General features: G+C 36.8%; 1 protein-coding gene across 3 annotated transcripts in view; it reads left to right on the top strand.

Moving 5' to 3' along the window:
* Positions 1-20,654, top strand: part of PRKG1 (protein kinase, cGMP-dependent, type I) — a 1,234,550-nt gene that overhangs the window by 150,808 nt on the left and 1,063,088 nt on the right. For all 3 annotated transcript variants that reach the window (XM_021072187.1, XM_021072188.1, NM_001044574.2), the window contains 1 exon segment: positions 13,919-14,085. In XM_021072187.1, the coding sequence (XP_020927846.1) occupies positions 13,919-14,085 (167 nt within the window).

Here is a 20,654-nt window from a genome sequence, read left to right as displayed (position 1 = left end):
TGGTTTCTTTCAAGTCATTCTATTTCCAAGCAAGTGTCACTTGCTGCAATACCCTTATACTTAAAGTAATCTGAGGAATAAAGCCATAGTTGAGTATTTTGTAGATTTTTTTTTTCAAAATTTAGCACAATGGAGTACAGTGCTTATTGTTGCTAGGTTAGATCACGGTGTTCATTTATTTATAACAATGATTGAATCATGTCAGAGCTGGAAAGAGGAATGATTGAAAACTCATCATATTAAAATATGTATATGAATCACTTTGTTGTACACCAAAAACAAACATTGTAAATCAACTCTACTTCAATAAAAATAAAATAAAATGAAGCTAATCATATTGGAAAACATGCCTCTGATAGGAACTAAAAGTTAGCCATTCCCGTTCCCTGCAACACTTTCTCCCATCACCTCCCTGACCTATGCATCCTGATTTCTGGTTATCTCATTCTCCTTTGTGTGGGTCTCTCCTTCAACCTCACCCCTAGGTTTGGTCCCCAGGAACCTATAACTTCTCCAACTTTAACCCGTCTCAGTAAATTTTCAATTGCTTAAGCTGGAAACCTGTGACTCTTGCCTTTCCCTCATCCCCACATTCAATCCACCAGTACGTTCTGTAGCTTCCTCTACAAAATATACTTTCCATTTATTCACACTTCTGCCCATCTCTACTGTCACCCTCTTAACCTAAGCCATCAAACAAACATCTGGTGTAAACATAGTGCAAGAACATCTTTTCTGAGCTTCCTTTCCCTTCTCCTTCCACTTGCAATTGCCCTGGTTTAGTCAGTGAAATCCTAAGTGGTCTCTTGAAAACATAACTCAGTGTCACTCACTCTCCCTGATTCACCCTGTGAATAGCTTTCTGTTTCACTGTGAATCCAGTTCTTTCACACGGTCTGCAAGGCCCTGTCTAAATCAGACCCTGCTCCTTTCTCCAAATTCATCTCCAACTATCTTTTCTCTCGATCAGAAGTCTCTGTCTTTTCCAAACTGAGCTTGAAAACATTTTTGTTCCTCCTGCTTCGAGTGCCCTTCTCTTAGTTCTATGGGGTGGTTCATTTCATCCTTAAATCTCAACCTAAATATTACATTTTCAGATGGGTCTTTCTTTCAGATCACAGTGGGTCTTCCCCTTGATTCCACAACTATTTTGTAACCTTCTAAATATTTTCTCTATTTCAACGGTATTATTTTTTTATTTACCTCTGTGTTGTCTGTCTCCTGCTGGCAGAATGTGAGCTCTATGTCATTTACCTCTGTGCACTCAGGGCCATATATGAAGCACTTGAGAAACACTTGTTGAATGAAAGAATTAATGGACATTAGCAGGGTGAGGCTGAGCAGACTCCTGTATAAAGGCTAGCCAGTGCACCTGGAGAACATGGTCTGAAAAAAGGATGTGGGGTGGAAGTTACATGTTACATCGATCATTGTCTAACTTGTATAACTGATTTGTGTCTGGAAGTGCTTTGTGGGAGGATACGCTGAGATGACATGGACACAAGGACGGCGAAGAAAAACACTCAGAAGACTTTCTCCTAGGCAGCTCTCCAAGCACCTAGATTCTGTCCACAAGGAAAGTTGGACTTAGGTTATTTCCCCCTCTTCATATCCCTTTATCCTTTTGCCAGCTTCCCTCATTCATTCCAGAAACTGATAAAAATATGGAAACCATGCAAGGGCTAACTAAATTCAGTATGTTTGTCCAACAAGCCCTGAAACTTTAATAGCTCTTTCACATCTATATTAAGTCATAACACAATCACTCCAAGAAAGAATGCTCTGAAATCCTGCAAACTACTGTCCCAGAAATATTATGGAAGCACTGCCTCTTGTAGGCTCTCTGAATCCTTTTATTCCTTCTCATTGCTGCAGCTTGAAGAGCCATTGTTGTGGTCTTAGTTTGCCTGAACTGCCTTTGGATTAATTTTTTTAGGCTATTTATCTCTAGCCCCCACTATTACCCAGTTCCTACAACCCCAAGGTTCACCTCTGCTCCCTTCTAGAGCCTGTCTCTGACTTCGAGAACCTTGGCCTGGCAATGCCCTTGAGTTCCCGCCTTGATTGACTAATGGCATTCAGACAGTGTTAGATCATGTACCTGTAAATATGGTGTTTGCAATTCAAGTGCCCTTTGTGTTATGAACTCCACGTCTTCTGCATTTATTTATTATATTCATCTCCTTGGCGTCATGGCCACCCTGAACTTATTTATGGTCTCTGGTTTTTGTTGTTTTTATTTTTGTTGTTGTTGTTGTTCTTCGCTCATTGATGGTTGTGACCTCATTTCACAAAGGATATATTTTCAGGACTGAGTTTTCAGATTTGTAGATATGGTTTACTTCTATAAATACTATACTCATGTCAGCAGAAGCTCCAGGTCACTTCTTAAATCACTTTGTGGATAATTATTGTTGTATTTTAAACCATCAATCACTGTTGCTTGTATCTAGCTGCAGTGGCTGAATTTGAACCTAGAATTGTTACATTGGAAATCTAGTAAATATTAACTATTTGCCACTGAAAGGGGTAAATCTTTAAAGGACAGCATGGTATAAGATGATAAATAAATAATGGATTCAAGTTATAAAATCACATTTATCTCTTTCCTTTTCTCCCTTTTATACTATCCTTTCTGTTTTCTTCAGTAAAAATTTAAGGTAGTTAACTTATTAGATTATAATTTGTAAACCATTATGCTAACATGTTTCATTAAGTTTATAAATTCTACACGTTAGATTTCTACTGTAAAAATCTTTATGTAGAAAGTATTTAATGTTTAGTATCTTATATTCAGACTTCTCAATGATATGTATATTACAGATCATTAATGACATTAATTAAAAATGGTTACTTGGCAATTTTTCTTGGAATATTGTATTTTTTATCCTATAAGCATAATGAGAGATTCCTTTTTATTTTGAATTCAAATACAGCTATTTACCCAAAGTAATAGTAAAATTTTGTATACTTTATTTCTTTGCATATTGTACATCAAGCCCATCTGAGGCAGGGGGGAAATTTGTAGGAAGGAAAAGAGAGAGAGAAAGGGTGTGTGCTGAAGACAAAGAGGTGTGAACACCCTGGAATCACAATGAGTTGAATTACCTTGCTGAATGCAAGAGGTATTTCTGTATTAAAGTGTATGTCTCTGCAAAAGGCACAAAACATGCTGAGACTTCTGTAATGTGAAGAATGAATCAGATCAGAAAGGGACCTCTCTGAATGAACCATCACAGAATTTTTTAGACCATAGAATTATTGTCAAATGGCCAGAGTTCCCTGCTGATACTGGTGCAGTAGATTTGTTGACTCTTTGTCCAAGTGAGTTTAAATGCTAAAATGGCTAAAGTTATGAAAAAGACAGAGAGAGCTAGAGCCAGAGAGAGAGAAAGACAGACAGAGGCAAAGTGACAGAGAGACACACAGGAAAAAAAAGGCATAAAAAGATATAGAGAATATGATATGAGTGGAAGGAAGGAAGGTTGGAACAGTGTTTATTTCAGGCTCGTAATCAGTAGACCTGAGTTCTCCTTTAATCTCTAATTTGAACTTGGCAGCATCTAACCCCTTCATGCTTTTGTTTTCTTATCTGTCAAATATGAATAATAGTAACATCTGTTCTACCTACTGCACAGGATTTTGGCAGTAATAGAATGAAATGTTAGATGTGGAATTGTTTTGAAAGCATGAAATGCTCTCGGCAGATAAAAGGTCATGCTAGCCAAGCAGAGCATTTTTACTTTTGCAGAATTAGAGCTAAGTGAGAAGAATATTTGCCTTTGGATTTTATAATTGGGATAATTTATTGAAATTATGAATACAAGTAAGTGTTGAGTTCTTAGAAGTCCAATGATGGTGAGTCTGGCTCAGAAGTCAAACAGGTTTGGTCTCTAAATCCTGACCCTGTCTCCTTTTGAGTTGTGCAGCGTTGCCTCTGCTCTACGGTGGCAGACTTAGCAAGTCAAAGTGAGACTTATGTGAGGGATAGCTCCTCATTGCAGAACAGAGAGGAACCCCTTAATAATTATTGGTTGTAGCAGTGTTAGTGTTACTATTAAAAGGATGACTCGTGTTTTCATTATTGGTTAATTTTTTCACTGTAGTTAGGAAGCCTTGGCACCACGGAGCTTTTATAACTAGGAACACAACTGTTTGGTTTTTAAATTTATTTAAAGACTTTCTCAGTATATATGCCATCTCCCTCCAGGCAGACTCAAAGTGTAATGTAGTGAATGTATTCTAATGTATTAAAGCCTAATGCGAACTTAGCCATTTGGAGAGGAAATTGAACCAAGTTCATCAAAGTAAATGATCTGCCTTCCTAAGACCTGTAGGTCTCTGCAACAAGGCTAAATTTGGCTGTAATTTTCTGGAAACATCACCAGAGGAAATACTGAATGACCCAGGTCTTAGTTTTCAGCCAAGAGAAAGTATACACATTTGGGGACTTCGGTGTCGGGGGAGTGGTTGGTAGAAAGACGTGTTATTTTCCTGCTGTTGAATTCGAACAAATGTCAGGTAATTGATCTCAGAGATTAAATCTGAGAAGCATCTGAACAGGAGAATTTTTCTAAAATAATCTCTTTAATGATCAATTTTAAAATCAAGCCATTGCAGTAATTGAAATGACAGTGCATAACACATGGTGATGATGTGAGCTACTGAGTTTCAAAGGACTAGACAGATCATCATTGCACCCAATCTATGCCCTGCAGGCAAGTTCAGCCTGGGTGATGAAAAACTTAATGGATGTTCATGGTGTGACCATGTTGACCTTGTTGGAAGCACAGCACTCTGAGAGTTCTCAATTGTTTATGTGTTTTGAAAGATTTAAAAAAAATGCTTTGAAATGTCGAATTGCAATTGGATGTATAAATACATGCCAAATGTTTTCTTCCCAGTCATTACTCTGTTTTTGTTTTGCAGTTTAGATCTCTAACTTCACAAATAGAGTTAATTCATAATAGGTGCTTACATTCTGGAATGTAATATGTATGGCCTTATTCTGACGGAAAGCACTTTTCAGTAGTTCTGTGAAACCCCACAGTTCTACTTCTGTGATATGAAAGAGGAGCTTCTAGGACAAGAGTTTGATCTGGGCTCTTTTGGAGATGCTCTATTTTGAGTTAGGCTCACTAGGGTGAAGTAACTGTAGAAGGCCTCTCTGGAGCACTGAATGACTGCAGTAGTTGAATGGGAGACCTTAATATTGATTTTTTTTTTTTGTAAGTTGATGAATACCTCCAAAGAGCAATAATTTTCTTTTTCCTCAATTAACTTAAGTCTGTTCCATTTGTAAACATCTAACCAGTGATTTCAAGCACTACTTAGCATCGTTTCTAGTCAATGAGAATAAGGAGAGAGCATTAGTTAAAAACATGGCTTAAGTAATATATTAGCAAACAAATATTTTATGAGTTAACTGTCTTCTCCTGACCCAAATCATTGTTTCTCTTTAGAGCTACAAAATTTAAATTTCATTTACTCATCTGGGAGTTCCTGTCACGGCTTAGCAGTAAGGAACCTGACTAGTATCCATGAGGATGTGGGTTTGATCCCTAGCCTTGCCCAGTGGATTAAGGATCTGGCCTTGCTGTGAGCTCTGGTGTAGATCACAGACACAGCTTGGATCTGGCATTACTGTGGCTGCGGCAGAGGCTGACAGCTGCAGCTCTGATTCAACACTGGCCTGGAACTTCCATATGCTGTGAGTGTAGCCCTAAAAAAAAAAAAAAAAAGCAAAAAAATGAAAAATTAAAATAAATTTTATTTACTCATCTGTTTTAGAATCATAGGAAAAAAGTCTTAACTGGAAATTCTTTACAATGCATGTAACTGACCGAAGATATCACTGACCACCTAAGAACTGTGTTGCTATCATATATTTTGGCCCAGTGATTCCCATGTTTTATATCATATGCTGATTATAGGTGTGAATGCTTCATATAGTTTTGATTTCTTCATGACTTTTGCTTTTGCCACAAGATTGGGATAGCTAGAGTTGGTTGATGTGAAAATGTAGTCTGAAACTTGGTGAAAACTGATTTTCAGTTTTGTGGAAATCTAAATTGGCCAATAGCCTTGCAGGATTAAATTTTATCTTTAAAAAAATGTGGGCTGGTTGGTATTTTTTAGCTTCAGGCAGCTTTATACCTACAGGGTTCATTCAGGAAAGCTGTTAGGCTAGAAATAGGATCCACTGTTTGGGCAGAATCTTAACAGTTGGGGCAGTGAGAGGATTACTCCAGGAGTTTTTCCTCCTTCTAGATGATTCATTCAATACTTTGCAGTGGATGGATGGAGTTATCTTGCCAAAATTACTCCTGGAATTAGAAACTATAAGGGCCTCTGTAATTACTGTATCTGAGGAAAAGAGGCATATATGAATGTGGTTTGGACTGCTGAGTTGCCACCTTCAGATACTATATTGTAGGTCAAAGATCTTGAAAGTGCATTTACTGCTTCTCCTGACATTTGACCCCAAGACTGACCTTTGAGACCTAAAAAATTGATTATAGACATTTTATACAACATTTGCAAATTGCTCTGATTTTAATGCTTAGTATGATTGAATAATTTTGACTATTTTTGAAAGTGCCTAGGAGTTCCCGTCGTGGCGCAGTGGTTAATGAATCCGACTAGGAACCATGAGGTTGCGGGTTCGGTCCCTGCCCTTGCTCAGTGGGTTAAGGATCCGGCGTTGCCGCGAGCTGTGGTGTAGGTTGCAGACTCGGCTTGGATCCCGCGTTGCTATGGCTCTGGCGTAGGCCGGTGGCTATAGCTCCGATTGGACCCCTAGCCTGGGAACCTCCATATGCCGAGGGAGCGGCCCAAGAAATAGCAAAAAGACAAAAAAAAAAAAAAAAAAAAAAAAGAAAGAAAGTGCCTAGAAATCTTTGTCAAATGAAGGGATCAGACATTAATTCTCACTGTTCTGGCCATGTCTGCTTTGGGCATATATACTATTGCCTGGTATGTGTTTGTAGCAAATTCATCTAAAGAGAAGCTGTGATCAGAGACTGAATAATGTTTAGGTCTCTGGAGACAGCTGGAAATTGGAGATGAGACCTCATTCCCTTATAATATGTAAAAGTTAAGCTTGAGAGTCAGTGATTTGAAGTTCAAGTAAACACAGGAGTTACAAGAGAGTGGTTCCCAAGAGTTTCAGTTGTAGGAACTCCTTATTAACATGATAGTAAGTTATGCTTTTGGTATCTTTTTATTGCTGAAAAACACGACAGAAAACCTCCATGAACTCAGTAACATTTTGAAGTACCTTTATATTCTTTATTCCATGTGCCAGATATATTACCTAAAAATCATACCTCTTCTTATGATCATCACTTCACTATATTCCTAAGGATTGAGAGTATAATAAAACTCTGCCCCAGCCTTCAAGGCCCTATGAGACCTGATTTCCTGCTTCCCTTTGCAATCTCATTCTCCTTTCCCTTTTCTTCTAACTCATTCTATGCTTCAGCCACACAGGTCTCCTTTCCTGAGCATTAAAAGATCAAGTTCTTCTAACTTGTGGACTATTATATTTGGTTTTTTCTTTTACCCAGAATACTCCTCCCCATGTTGCATGGCTGGATCTTATCATGACATCCTCAACTCAGAGAAGCCTTCTTAAGCACTTGGTCTGAAACAGTCTTCCCCACTTTTTAAAATAATGCTAGTGCTACGTAGATAGTGCTAGCCTACTACATGATGGCCACAATGTCGAATACCCTGTTATTAATGTTGAGAAGATGAATGAGGCTTCGTTTGTTAACAGTAAATAATACTGTCTCCCTTGTTAGAGACATAGGCATGTATTTCCCTATGCTCACCCCAGAATTGCTCATTTTCATCTAAGATTGTGTATAAAGACAGTCTCTATCAAATAGTCTTTGGGTCTATTCAGAAACCTCCTCTGAAGTAAGTAAATGGGAAAGTGGACTTTCCAATTCATTTTCTTACAATTAAAATTTTGGAAGGAATGTTGCTAATCCTGGCATAAAGTTATCTGGGGATATTACACCACCTAATGAAATTTTTAAGAAAGGAAAGCATCTTCATGTTGGTTTTCTCATTTATACATTAAGGCTCACTAAATTCTTAGGCTATTAGAAAAATAATCTCTGTCCCATGTGCTAGAGCCTACTTATAGAGGCTCATATAAGACCTGCTTATTTTCAGGAATTTTGCAAGTAGTTGACTTTGCATTTATTGCTTGAAATTGGCTATGGTGGGAGTATTTATACCATGGAAACTGGCAAACACTAAAAACCAGGGCTCCTTTTTTTCTTTTTTTTTTTCCCCCTGGAGATCCAGTTTGACAGCACGTTATTATATAGAACCAATATTCCAGCGGCTGACAATTTGATGATGACAAATCAATAGGGCCAGCTCAAAATTACCAAGTTACTCTTATGGTTGTTTAGATTAAAAAGTCACAATTTGGGGCATGAAAGAAAATGTTTATTATTTTGTTTTTTAAGAATATTTACTCATAGAAGCAGGCAGAAAGGATTTTAAGAAATCAGGATCTTTGTATTTACTTCTTACACCATTCAGGTCAGGCTGCTGAATTCTTGCAAAATGTTGTTATAATGTGTATTCTGGGTTAGGGCAGATAGCCACCTCTGGAACTTGTGATAGCAGCTTTCCTCAGCTTCCATACTGATAACACAGCTCAAAGAATGTCATATGCAGCATCGTTTGTTAGTTACAGTGAGTGTCTTAGAATGTTTCTTTGGGGAAAGAAAGATTCAAAGAAGAACTAGGTGGAAGCTCTGATTGATTATGATTTACGATGTTGGAGCAGGTGGAAACTGATGAGAGTTTCCCTGAGATTTTGAGCCTTTGATGGGAAAGGACTTCATGGAAAATTACATGAAGAGGCAGGGTTTTATGTATTACTCACTGACAAGAACATCTTTGAGTTACACTATGCTTTGAGGGCAGAGATGGATTATTCGTGAGGTTTCTGAGGCTGTTACCATTATTGGACAATACCTTTATGCAGGGCTAAATGATAAGATGTAGCTCCTGCATTTCTGTCCGTTTTACAGTAACTTAACAGCATGTACGAAGGCCTCCAGTTTGTTTCTTCAGGGACCTGAGAGGGAATGTCCTTCAATTAAAATGAAATTTGAGAAGCAAGAACATCCTGAAATTCCTGCCCCCTACCCTCCAGTTTGCGATAAGCACTTCGAAAATTTGGATAATTCTAAGGGATTGTGTAAGGCTGCGTTGCGTCATCTTTTCTGATGTCTTTATAAAACAGGTTAATTGTACTGTTTATAAGAAGAGAGAAGGTGGCTTTCTATAATCAGTTTTGGACTTGGCTAATTATTTCCTTGAAAGAGGGCTTTATTTTTAATCCTGCAGCATTTCTAGGACTTAGATTTTTAATGGAGTACTATTATTATTTCCCAAAGGATAAGATACTGTCTGTAGCTAAACAAGTTGGGATTCTGGGATTGATAATATCTAGTCTTTATTATATTAAAAAATATGAACTCATTGATGGCCTCACTCTCTGAGGCAATGAAAATAAAGGAATTTTTAGGAAAGAGAATATTATGCACTTTGACTAAAATTAATTTTTTAAAGAATGAATAAGTCCTATCATCTGGAAAAGTCATCCTAGAACTGGAGATCTCAAGAGTCACCATGAAGTTGCTACTGGTATTCTTGAGGTCAAGAATGGTGAAGATAATTAAGAAAAGAAATCTCGTTAAAATTATAGATGGGAACAGAGTTTTGCATCTTGTGTTGAATACCCAAGGGAAATAGCTCTGTCTCAGGAGAAGTTAAGTTTTAGCAAGCTGAAATTTTTTTAAAAAATTAAGAAGAACATACAGCTATGTCATCCTGTTAACCAAAAGTAGAAGTTTCACAAACAGGAATTTTTAAATAGAGTTCTGAAGGTGTTAACCACCTGCCATCTATTAACCTGCCATTTATTAGGTGAAAATTCCTGCCATTAGTATTTTGCCACAGCCCATATGAAAGAGAATCTGTTGAAAAGGGCAGTATTGAATATACCAATAACAGTCAACCAATATTAAGTAAATATTATTTAAGTGAGTGATCAATTGTTATTTTTATTTTTCCTCTTAGTGCAGTTACTTTTCATAAAATGCTTTTCAAATTAAATACTTTTCCACAAAAAAGCATGCCCATTCTAGAACACTGTATAGAGAAAAGTAGAAAAAAATGTAATTCCGTCACCAAAGACAACTGATGCCAACATTCTGTTTGCATCCTTCTGATTGTGTTCCACGTCATATCTGTATGCCCTCTTATGACTCTCCGTGTTACCGTAAAACTACAACTACATTTTCACTCACCATTTACTGGATGTAACATTGTGTTTGTACTAGTTTTCGCATATTTTTTCCAGCTTTATGGAGAAATAATTAACATACATCACTGTAATGTCATTGTATCAGAACTTAAGCTATGCCTGGAGGTCAGCTTGAAGAAGACACAGAGAGGGCTCATGCTGTAGCAAGCAAGAGCCCTGAGCAAACTCAAGGTCTGTCTTTTATTAGGCTTGCGATCAAAAAGCATGGGGGCAGAGACAATAGATAAAATTTACAAGGACCACACAAGCCTGGGGGGATTATGATTAACAGAGTCTGTTCTAACAATCATCAGATCTTATCTCAGGAAGGCATACATTAACCTTTACAGTAGGCCTGTTTGTTCCCCTCACAGGGCCCATAAGCCTCAACTACCTAAAGTTCTCTACTAGCGTAACCTTTTTAGCTTTCCTATGTATCATGTAGTAATGTTAACTGTATGTTATTACAATTATCTTAACTGTATAGTCATTATTTTGTACCTTTCATCACTAGCACTTACCTTACAGCTGGAAGTTTGTACCTTTTGCCCACCTTCCCAAATTCCCTCTTTTCTCAGACACAACCTCTGGTAACCTCAAACCTGATCTCTTTTTTTAATGAATTTAAAAAAAAATTCGATTCCAAATAAAATGAGATCACATAATATTTGTCTTCAGTTTATTTCATTTAACATAATGCCTTCAAGATTTATCCACATTATGGCAAATGGTAGGATTTTCTCATTTTTATGGCTGAGTAATATTCCATTATGTATTTGTATCTACATCTATGTCTATCTGTATATTACATACACAGCACAACTTCTTTATCCATTCATCCATCAGTGGACCTTAGGTTGTTTTCATGTCTTGACTATTGTAAATAATTCTGCTATGAGCATGGAGATAACATATTTTTCCAGTTAGTATTTTCTTTTCCTTTGGATATTTTTGCAGAAATGGAATTGCTGGTTCATATGGTAGTTCTATTTTTAATTTTGGGGAGAATGACCATACTGTTTTTCATAGTGGCTGCACAAGTTTACCTTGCTACCAACAGTGCACAAGGGGTCCCTTTTCTCTGCAAGAGCATTTGTTACCTCTTGTCTATTTGGTGATGGCCATTCTAGCAGGCATAGGATAATATCTATTATGGTTTTAATTTGCATTTCTGTAATGATTAGAGATGTTGAGCATCTTTTCATGTACCCGTTGGCTGCTAGTAATTTTTAAAATACCTTTTTACATGTTAAAAAGTGGAAATTTAGAAAAGTAAGACAACCTGTTCAGGGTTTAATGTGTGACAGGATTAGGATTGAGACCCAGATATATCTAACTTGAAAGCCTATTTTATTTATGTTTCATACACACATACTTTCTTATTCTAAAAACAATTCTGGAGTTCCCATCATGGCTCAGTGGTTAACGAATCCAACTAGGAACCATGAGGTTGTAGGTTCGATCCCTAGCCTTGCTCAGTGGGTTAAGGATCTGGCATTGCCATGACCTGTGGTGTAGGTTGCAGACACAGCTCAGATTCCGTGTTGCTGTGGCTCTGGTGTAGGCCGGCGGCTACAGCTCTGAATAGACCCCTAGCCTGGGAACCTCCATGTGCCATGGGAGCGGCCTAAGAAATGGCAAAAAGACAAAAATAAATAAATAAATAAATAAATACAATTCTGTATCCTGCTTTTTCACTTAAAAGTATTGTAAGAATTTTTCCCATGCCATTAATGTTCTTTATAAACAACTTAGTTACATTGTAACAGTCCATTCTGTTTTTCATATTGATAAATTTTATGTTGTTTTCATTTTTTTTTTTTTCTTTTTTGGCCACCCCCACAGCATGTGGAAATTCCCAGACCAGAGATCGAATCCAAGCCAGAGCTGAGACTTAGCAGCCTTGGCCACAGCTGCAGCAATGCTGGATCCTCAACCCACTGAGCCAGGCTGGGGATCCAACCAGCCCCTCTATAGAGACAAGCTGGATCATTAACCCATAGCACCACAATGGGAACTCCATATTGTTTTCATTTTTTATGTATACCTTTTTACCACTTAAAACCAAATCATTACAAAACTTACTGTTAGATCAGTTGGACTGAGTTCTAGAACAGAAGACAGGCAGAATCAGGAAGTGTTAGTGCTCTAGTCAGTTTTCACCAGTGTCAGTCATTTTCCTGAAAGCACTTGTTAAGCAAATTTGGACAAAGAACAGCTTATAGTCAGATGCTTTTCAAATTAAGGCTTTAATATAAAATTCCAGGAGTTCCTGTTGCGGCTTAGCAGAAACGAATCTGAATCTGACTGGTAGACATGAGGATGTGGGTTTGATCCCTGGCCTCACTCAGTGGGTTAAAGCCACACAGTGGCTTTGCTGTGAGCTGTGGTGTAGGTCATAGACGCGGCTCGGATCTGGCACTGCTGTGGCTGTGGTATAGGCCAGTGGCTACAGCTCAGATTGGACCACTAGCCTGGGAACCTCCATATGCTGCAGGTGTGGCCCTAAAAAAAATAAAATAAAATTCCAAATGTGTTCCTTGCCCTCTACATTGCTAAGGTCTCCGCTTTTGTCTTATCCAGTTTCTGACTTCTTTGACAGTTCTCTGATTGTGTAACACCTGACAAAATATTTCTCAGTTTCTCTTTACTTTGATTTTTGTTTCCTTAGGCAGTCATTTGGAACTTCTTATCCCCGAGAATCAAATGATCACCATCTTTCAACTTCTGCAAAAATTTTTCTGTTAACCACTGAATCCCAATTATAGAATTTATGAATATTTTTCCCGCTGACTAAATTCCACGTCTAAACTGTGTTGTGTTTAAAACATCTTGTTCGGTAGAGTTTTATCTGCCTGGTTACCTCAACTTGAGCTGCTTAAAGAAATAAATATCCTCTAAAGAAGTATGAAGTATGGTTATAGAACTGTCACATTTTTACCAGTTGTTACAAACAACTAATTAGGAATCCTATCCTTAAATATTTTTAAAATCCAAGCTATTTCTTGAGCACCCATGTTGTAACAGGCATACAGCAGAGAAAAAACTAAAAATGATTTCTGCCCTCATGGAGCATAAAGTCTAGTGGAAGTGGCACACACAAAAAAATAAGTGAATGAGTTATGTTTTACTGTAATTGTGTATAGTACAATACATCCTGAGTTTCTTTTATAATGTACAAACACAGTAATAACTGTTTATTCTATAAAATTTTGTTGTATTTTGTTCCTATTTATTCTTTAACTAAGTTGCAAGCTTGAATTTAAAAAGTTTGTCCATTAGTTTGCCCCCAATCTTGGTGTTGAAAACCAACCTAAAACAAAATGGAATTGTGTGATTTTGCTTGTTTCTTGGTCCCAAATTCATTAAATGATACTTTACTTAAAAGAACATTTCTCAGTGTCTATCCTGCTGCTATGGGATGACTTTATCATCAGGTCTGTCAGGAAACGATTGGCTTCCTAACAAGAAAATGCCTTTGTAGCGTGCTTGAACGCTGTCGGGCTCTGTTCAACCTCACAAAGTATGAATGAAAGTGCTTGTCGGCTATGCCAGTAAATCTTCCCTCTCTTACCATAGGTCCAAGGATCTTATAAAGGAAGCTATCCTTGACAATGACTTTATGAAGAACTTGGAGCTGTCACAGATCCAAGAGATTGTGGATTGTATGTACCCAGTGGAGTACGGCAAAGACAGTTGCATCATCAAAGAAGGCGATGTGGGGTCCCTGGTGTATGTCATGGAAGGTATGCTCTGTAACCTTGTTCCTCTGACATTCAAATATTCTTTTCATCTTATCAGCCTGCGCACAGATGGCAATGCATTACATGGGATGGTACCATTTCTCTCTTTCTCTCTCTCTCTCTCTCTCTCTCTCTCTCTCTCTCTTTTTTGGTTGAGAAACTGAAAAGAGATAGAACACTGCGTGGCTTGATAATTGTTTGACGTGTTTAAAGTTATTAATGTGAGAACCTAGTATTTTTTCAGACATGGGGAAAGAATGATAATGTGAAAGAAAGAAATGCTATTTATTGCACTGACTGTGACCACACACTGTCAGATCACTGAGCAAGCTCACAAAGCTTCAATGGAAGCTCAAGTCTATGGGAAGTATTTTTGGTCAGATAATCAAAGTGTCTTCAACTCTACTTTTACTTCTCAGTATATGACGAGGTTTCCTGCTATGATGCTTCTAAAAAAAGAGAATGTTTTCAGTGTCTTATGTGTGTCTGATAGAGGCAGATTGTAAAGGCTGGATGCTATACTGGGTGCCTGAGTAATAAGAGCAATAGCTTGCTTCATAAATCTTTCACAAAGATAGAAACTGCTTTGAAAACAAAAACAAAAACAAAAACAAAAAAACTAAGACTTGCCCTATGTAAATATGTTTTCTGCTTAAGTAAATTTTCATAATGTGTGTTTCTCACTTGAAATTTATAATGGCATGTTTTGCTTTTGTGGGAAGGAGTAAGCCCGAATTAATGACTGAATCAGATGAGAAAAGGGAGTTCAGAAATGTCTGTAATATAAGAAAGCTGACATAGAAAAACTACTATCGATTTATTTGGTGGCAATTAGTGTTTTACCCAAAGCCATCACAGCAGTTTCCCATAACTGTCAAGTTTATAAGTCATTGAGACAAGGGGTATATTGGGGAAAGTCAATTAATTTCTCTGAGTTTCATCCAGTTTATGAAAAAAAAAAAAGATATAATTTCTTTCTGGAAGTGGTTCCCAGCTGGTGATGATTCTGTCCCCCAAGGACACTGGGCAATGTCTGGAGACATTTGGTTGTCAAAATATGGTGGGGGTTGGGGAAGGCCACTGGTGTCTAGTAGGAAATGACCAGGGGTGCCATGTAGCAGGGCAGTTGCCCACAGCAAAGAATCCACCATCCTTCGTGCTGATGGTGAAAAACCATCTTTCTACCTTATTTACAGGATTGTTATGAGGTTAATATGGAATAAGTTGTGTGGATATTTAATGTAAAGTGTAAAACATTGTAAAATGACAATCAGTATTATTTTGATTAAATAATGGACCGTATATAAGAAATGTTTTTCTACATTTGTTGTTCACCAGGTAGTCTTTTTTTTTCTGACATATATCAGGCATTTGATAGTTAAGTAATAATTGCTATCATTTTTATTTCTTTATAGTTTTCAGCTTTTGCGTCAATGTTATAAAGTTTTTCTCCAGGCCAAAAGGAAATAAATGTTCAGTTAGGCTTTCTTCTGACAAAGACAAAATATAATAAACAAAAACACAAATAATATTCATTTATCAGAGAATTACAGGGATTATAGAGCAAGTATATGTGTGGGCAGTGAGCAGAAATGAGAAAAAAGGAAGAAATATTTAGAGGCTAAGTGGGGACTATAAATACAGAAGCAAATTTTAAGAACTATTAACAATGAGAAACCAAGTTTAAAGTATTTTTAAGATTATAATATATCAATAATTACATATTATTTATCAGATGTTTCATTGGCCAGTGTGTTTTTAAGAACACAGAGCTATTGTAGAAATCGAGGTATACGTTACTTCAGTGATTTTCAAATGCTCATTATTGATATCCCATTCAAGAAACGAGTATTTTGAAAACCTCTATGTTCAGTTTTCTTTTACCTTGAATGTCTATTAAAGAAATAGATTTCCAAACAACCTTGTAAATTTTTTCTCAACAGGTTGTATTTATTCATGCCATTCCTGTTTTCTAAGATGAACTGTAAGTTCACTAGCTATATTAGAAGAAGCCTGGAAATCATAGTTAATATTTATTGATTTTTAAAAATAGTGCCCAACATATAGAACATGGTTTTTCTCAACATTTTGCATGTATAAAATTTATTTAGTTCTCAAAACAATCCTGTGAGGTAAGGGCTAGCATTTATTATCCCCACTTATATGAGAGGACTGAGGGTAACTAGTTTATAGTGAGTTAGGATTGAACCCAGGTAATCTGTATTCAGAGCTCAAGCTTTTAACTATGAGGCTGTATATTAGTGTGGGTTCTTCAGAGAAAAAGAGTCAGTAGGATGTGTGTGTGTGTGTGTGTGTGTGTGTGTGTGTGTGTGTGTGTATCTGAGTATCGAGAGATATTTATTTTAAGGAATTTGCTTCCACAGCTACGGAAACTGGCAAGTCCCAAATTTGTAAGGTAAGGCCAGCAGGCTGGAAATTCAGAGAAAAGTCAGTGTCACAATTTAAGTCTGAAGGCCATTTGCTGGCAGAATTCCCCATTCCTCAAGAGAGCTCTGTCTTTTTTCTGTTAAGGCCTTCAGCTGATCAGAGGAGGTCTACCAATGTTAAGAAGGTAATCTGCTTTACTCAAAGTCTACTGATTTAAATGTTCATACCATCTAAAAAATACCTTCACAGAAATACTCAGTGTAGTGTTTGGCCTAATATCTGGATATCATGGGCTTGCAAGTTGACATATAAACATTAACCATTGTAGGTCCATTCCTTGTCAACTTGGCGCCTGTACACATCTCCTTAAATCATACTCAGCCTCCAAGTAAAGACAATAACAAGGTCCTACTTCTGCCTAACATGATACAGTGATCCTATGTACAGTGAAAACAAACCAACTCATTTCCAAGAAATGGATGCAAAGTTCTTAGGTGGTATTTACTCTTCTCCTTGATACCCCATAAATTAAATACAATAATGTAAAGTTAACAATACTTAAATACAGTGATATAAAGTCAGTACCTCTTATGTTGCATGATATGGGGATGTGAGAGAGAAGAAAAAGATTTTATGAACACACACAGTCACTCATATATACACACAAGCATATTTATAACAAAATAAAGAATTATCCACTGGAGGCTTCCTTGGGTAAAGGTAAATATACTAATGTTTTCCCCACTGCTTCAAGCAAATTTTAATACATTTTATCTATCTTCTTTTTTACTGCTGGATTGCCTAATTGTGAGTTTTCTTAATTATGCTTTTAAAAAAGGATTCTAAATAGTGTATCAGTATTCACAGTCACGGATTTGCCAATGATGCTGTTAGTTGCCTTTAGTTAAATTCACTAAATGACTGTGACCTTATAAACTAATGCTGGTCTGTCCTCAAGCTGTAATTCTAGCCAGTCTAATGTAACTTTGGCTGATTTTATGCTAATGTTCTCATGCCAAAATAATTCAAGATTACAAACCCTGTCATTTAAATTTTTATTAGTTTTAATTGAGGAAATAAATGTTTCATTGTTTAATTAGTTTTTTTATCAATACGTTCAATCTTCTCAAAATTTAGATAGCACTGTTCTTGACATAGATGGAGTCTTTTTTATCCGTGAACATTAATATTTATAAGGAGTATACCATAGCAACAATGGATGAATAGACTATAGAGGATCTTTCACAAACTAGCTTATTATCAAAACATTCAAGAAAATACTCAGGGAGTTTACATGGAAAATCATTCCAATTTTTCCTGCCCCTCTTCAGTTAAATGAGTTTTTTTCCAAAGGGTTGTCTTACATGTACCTTTAGTGATTTTTGTTTTAGCCTGGGCAGTGTCCCAAGTATTATTGCATACCTAGGTGCCAAATTTTCTCATTGTTTTCACAGAAGAGAATAGTCATATGTTAAGACTTTACTCATTAGGATGATTATGTAAAAATCCTCTGGAGGTGGTATAAACACATTATCATGTATTTTAAGCAAATTAAGTTGTATGACTTTCGATATTTATAGTTGCTGGCTAGTGGAAGTTTCAGTTTCAAATTTTGATCAGAATTGCTGGGTGTTAGATTCTTAAGGCAGCAGTGGATCAAGTTGCCAAGTCTCCGTTTACATTTTAATTGTGTTTTCAAATATATTAGTGACTCTTACAAAGTACTGAATATAGTTTATTTTCTTAAACAAATAGCCATTGGCCTTAATTATGATGTAAGATATGTTCATATCCTTATACGCTTGCCCTCCTTTTTTTCCATAATGATAAACTTCAGTCTGGGTCATCATCTAAAATGAAACAAATTCTAATTCAGTGATTGAGAATTGATGACGTATATCAAACACATTCTTTAGGAACCTAATATTTTTTCATTGAAAAATGTCTGGTTTATATCCATTAAAGTAGTTGATTTGCTTAGAGATGTTGGTTTTACGTATTTTTCTGTGATCTTTCCTTGGAGAAGCAGGTAGATTACATTTTATTTTTTAAGTATCTGTTTAGCATTCTTTGATTATTAGCTCTTCTAAGCTTTTAAATGAAATAATCAAGGTATTTTTTTAAATGAGGTGCGTATTAATGATAACAGCTTTCACTAAGTACTTCTCTATGGTCTAGTATCCATTCCTTTCTTATTGGTTCCTTTTATCTTTTTGGAAGCAGAGCTGTGATTTGGTTTAATCCTGGTCCACTTTATTTTTAGGACCAGATTCTGTCCTGTACCTTGAAGGCCCTATTTTTTCTCTCTATCATCAATAGCATTGATTTTGTTTTTCTCACGGGTTTTTTAAAAATATATTTTTGACAAGAAACAATTCTTCTAGCCCATCACACAAGTGATTTTTCTAATAGGGCTTTTGTATACTAATGCTAAGTGATCTGTAATTTTTCACATCAACTCTCAGAGACTAGCCTCAAGTTTCTGAGATTTCCCTTTTGTCTTCCTAAGACATCATCTTCTTCCCTTTGCAATTGATTGATACCAGGTCTGCCTGGTAAGCTGATGTCCAGCATTGTTTATTCTTCAGTATGGACATGGATTGTGTTGGCCACCATTGCCAGTAAACTTATACAACTTTATATTGCAAATCCCCCCCGAAACATTTTTACTGTCTTTTTGCAATTAAATAATGAATGCGAACTGACATTCAAAGAGGGATTTTTATATAAAATTGAACATTAATGAAGAGCCTCACCATGTCAGTTGGCATTCAAAACATTACCCGAATGCATTTTCATATGAATTAGCTCAGTACATTTAACATGAGAAACAGACCATTTTATTCTCCAAAATCAGGTGTTGCCTGTGGCCTTATGAGTTTCTCATGTTAATCTGAAAGCTATCTTTAGAGTAGTTGACATATCAATGCACTTAGAGTTAGTTTTGCAGTCCCTTCATGGGACCAAGCATATCACATTAATGTTAAGCATATGTACTGTTAAAAAATAGGCCAATAGCCCCTGAACGTAGCCACTTTTGCCAAGCCCCATGTCACCAAAATGAGACTCACTTATAGTTTCAGTTATCCCAGACATGAGCTCTTAAACCAGTCAGTTAGGAGTCACTTAATTAGCACTAGGTAATCTGCCTCGTTGGCTCCTGCCATTATCTAGAAGGAAGGTGACCTTTCCATAACTAACACACTATTTTGCCTAGTATAACTTCCTTCTTCCTGCTCTGTTTTGCCTATAAAAGCCTTTCATTTTGTACAGTTCCTTGGAGCTCCTTTCTTCTCTGCTTGATTGAATACTGCCCAATTCATGAATCGTGTATTAGAGCCGACAAGATCTTTCACATTTACTCAGTTGAATTTTGTTTTTAACAGATGCTCATTTGAAAACAAAAAGCAAAATCTGTTTAATAAAAAAGTTATCATAAGCTGGAGTTCCCATTGTGGTGCATTGGAAACGAATCCAACTAGGAACCATGAAGTTGTGGGTTCTGTCCCTCACCTCGCTCAGTGGGTTTAGGATCCGGTGTTGCTGTGAGCCATGGTGTAGGTCTCAGATGCTGCTCAGGTCCAGCGTTGCTATGGCTGTGGTGTAGGCTAGCTGTAGCTCTGATTCAACCCCTAGCCTGGGAACCTTCATACGCTGTGAGTGCAGCCCTAAAAAGAAAAAAAAAAGTTTATCATAAGCAAAGAGAATCTGAAAATTTTACATGTGGATATTAAAATATATTTCAGTTATGGGGTTAATGGCAAAGACAGGGAACTGAGATAATTAGATGCCCTGTGGAGTATCATGTTTGTTTGGGGGTGCCAACTTCCCAAAAGACTTCAGTACATTTGGGCAAATTCAGGAAGCATAACATTTGTTTTTAGCAAGTTGGCATATCATGTATAGATGGAAGGTTTAGGAGGAAGAGATAACTGTTTTTAAATGCTTGAAAACACTGTCGTTTGAAAAGGTCTTCATGAATCTAGATAACTAAAGAAGAAAACGCAAGTTATAGAGAAGTCTGCAGTGGGTCTGCTTGAGAATCAAATATGCTGCTAATTATATATTCCAGAAGTAAGGAAAGCAGCCTGATACCATGGCAAGAACCCCATCTCAGGAGGCGTTCTAGCAGTGACTACATAGCTTCTTCTTGGAGAAGTTCTGTGTGGGTAGAGGAGGGGTTC

Source organism: Sus scrofa, chromosome 14 (assembly GCF_000003025.6).
Source record: "Sus scrofa isolate TJ Tabasco breed Duroc chromosome 14, Sscrofa11.1, whole genome shotgun sequence".
Lineage (NCBI taxonomy): Eukaryota > Metazoa > Chordata > Mammalia > Artiodactyla > Suidae > Sus > Sus scrofa.
The sequence above is the reverse complement of the archived record's forward strand: the minus strand, read 5'-3'. Positions and strand labels throughout refer to the sequence as shown.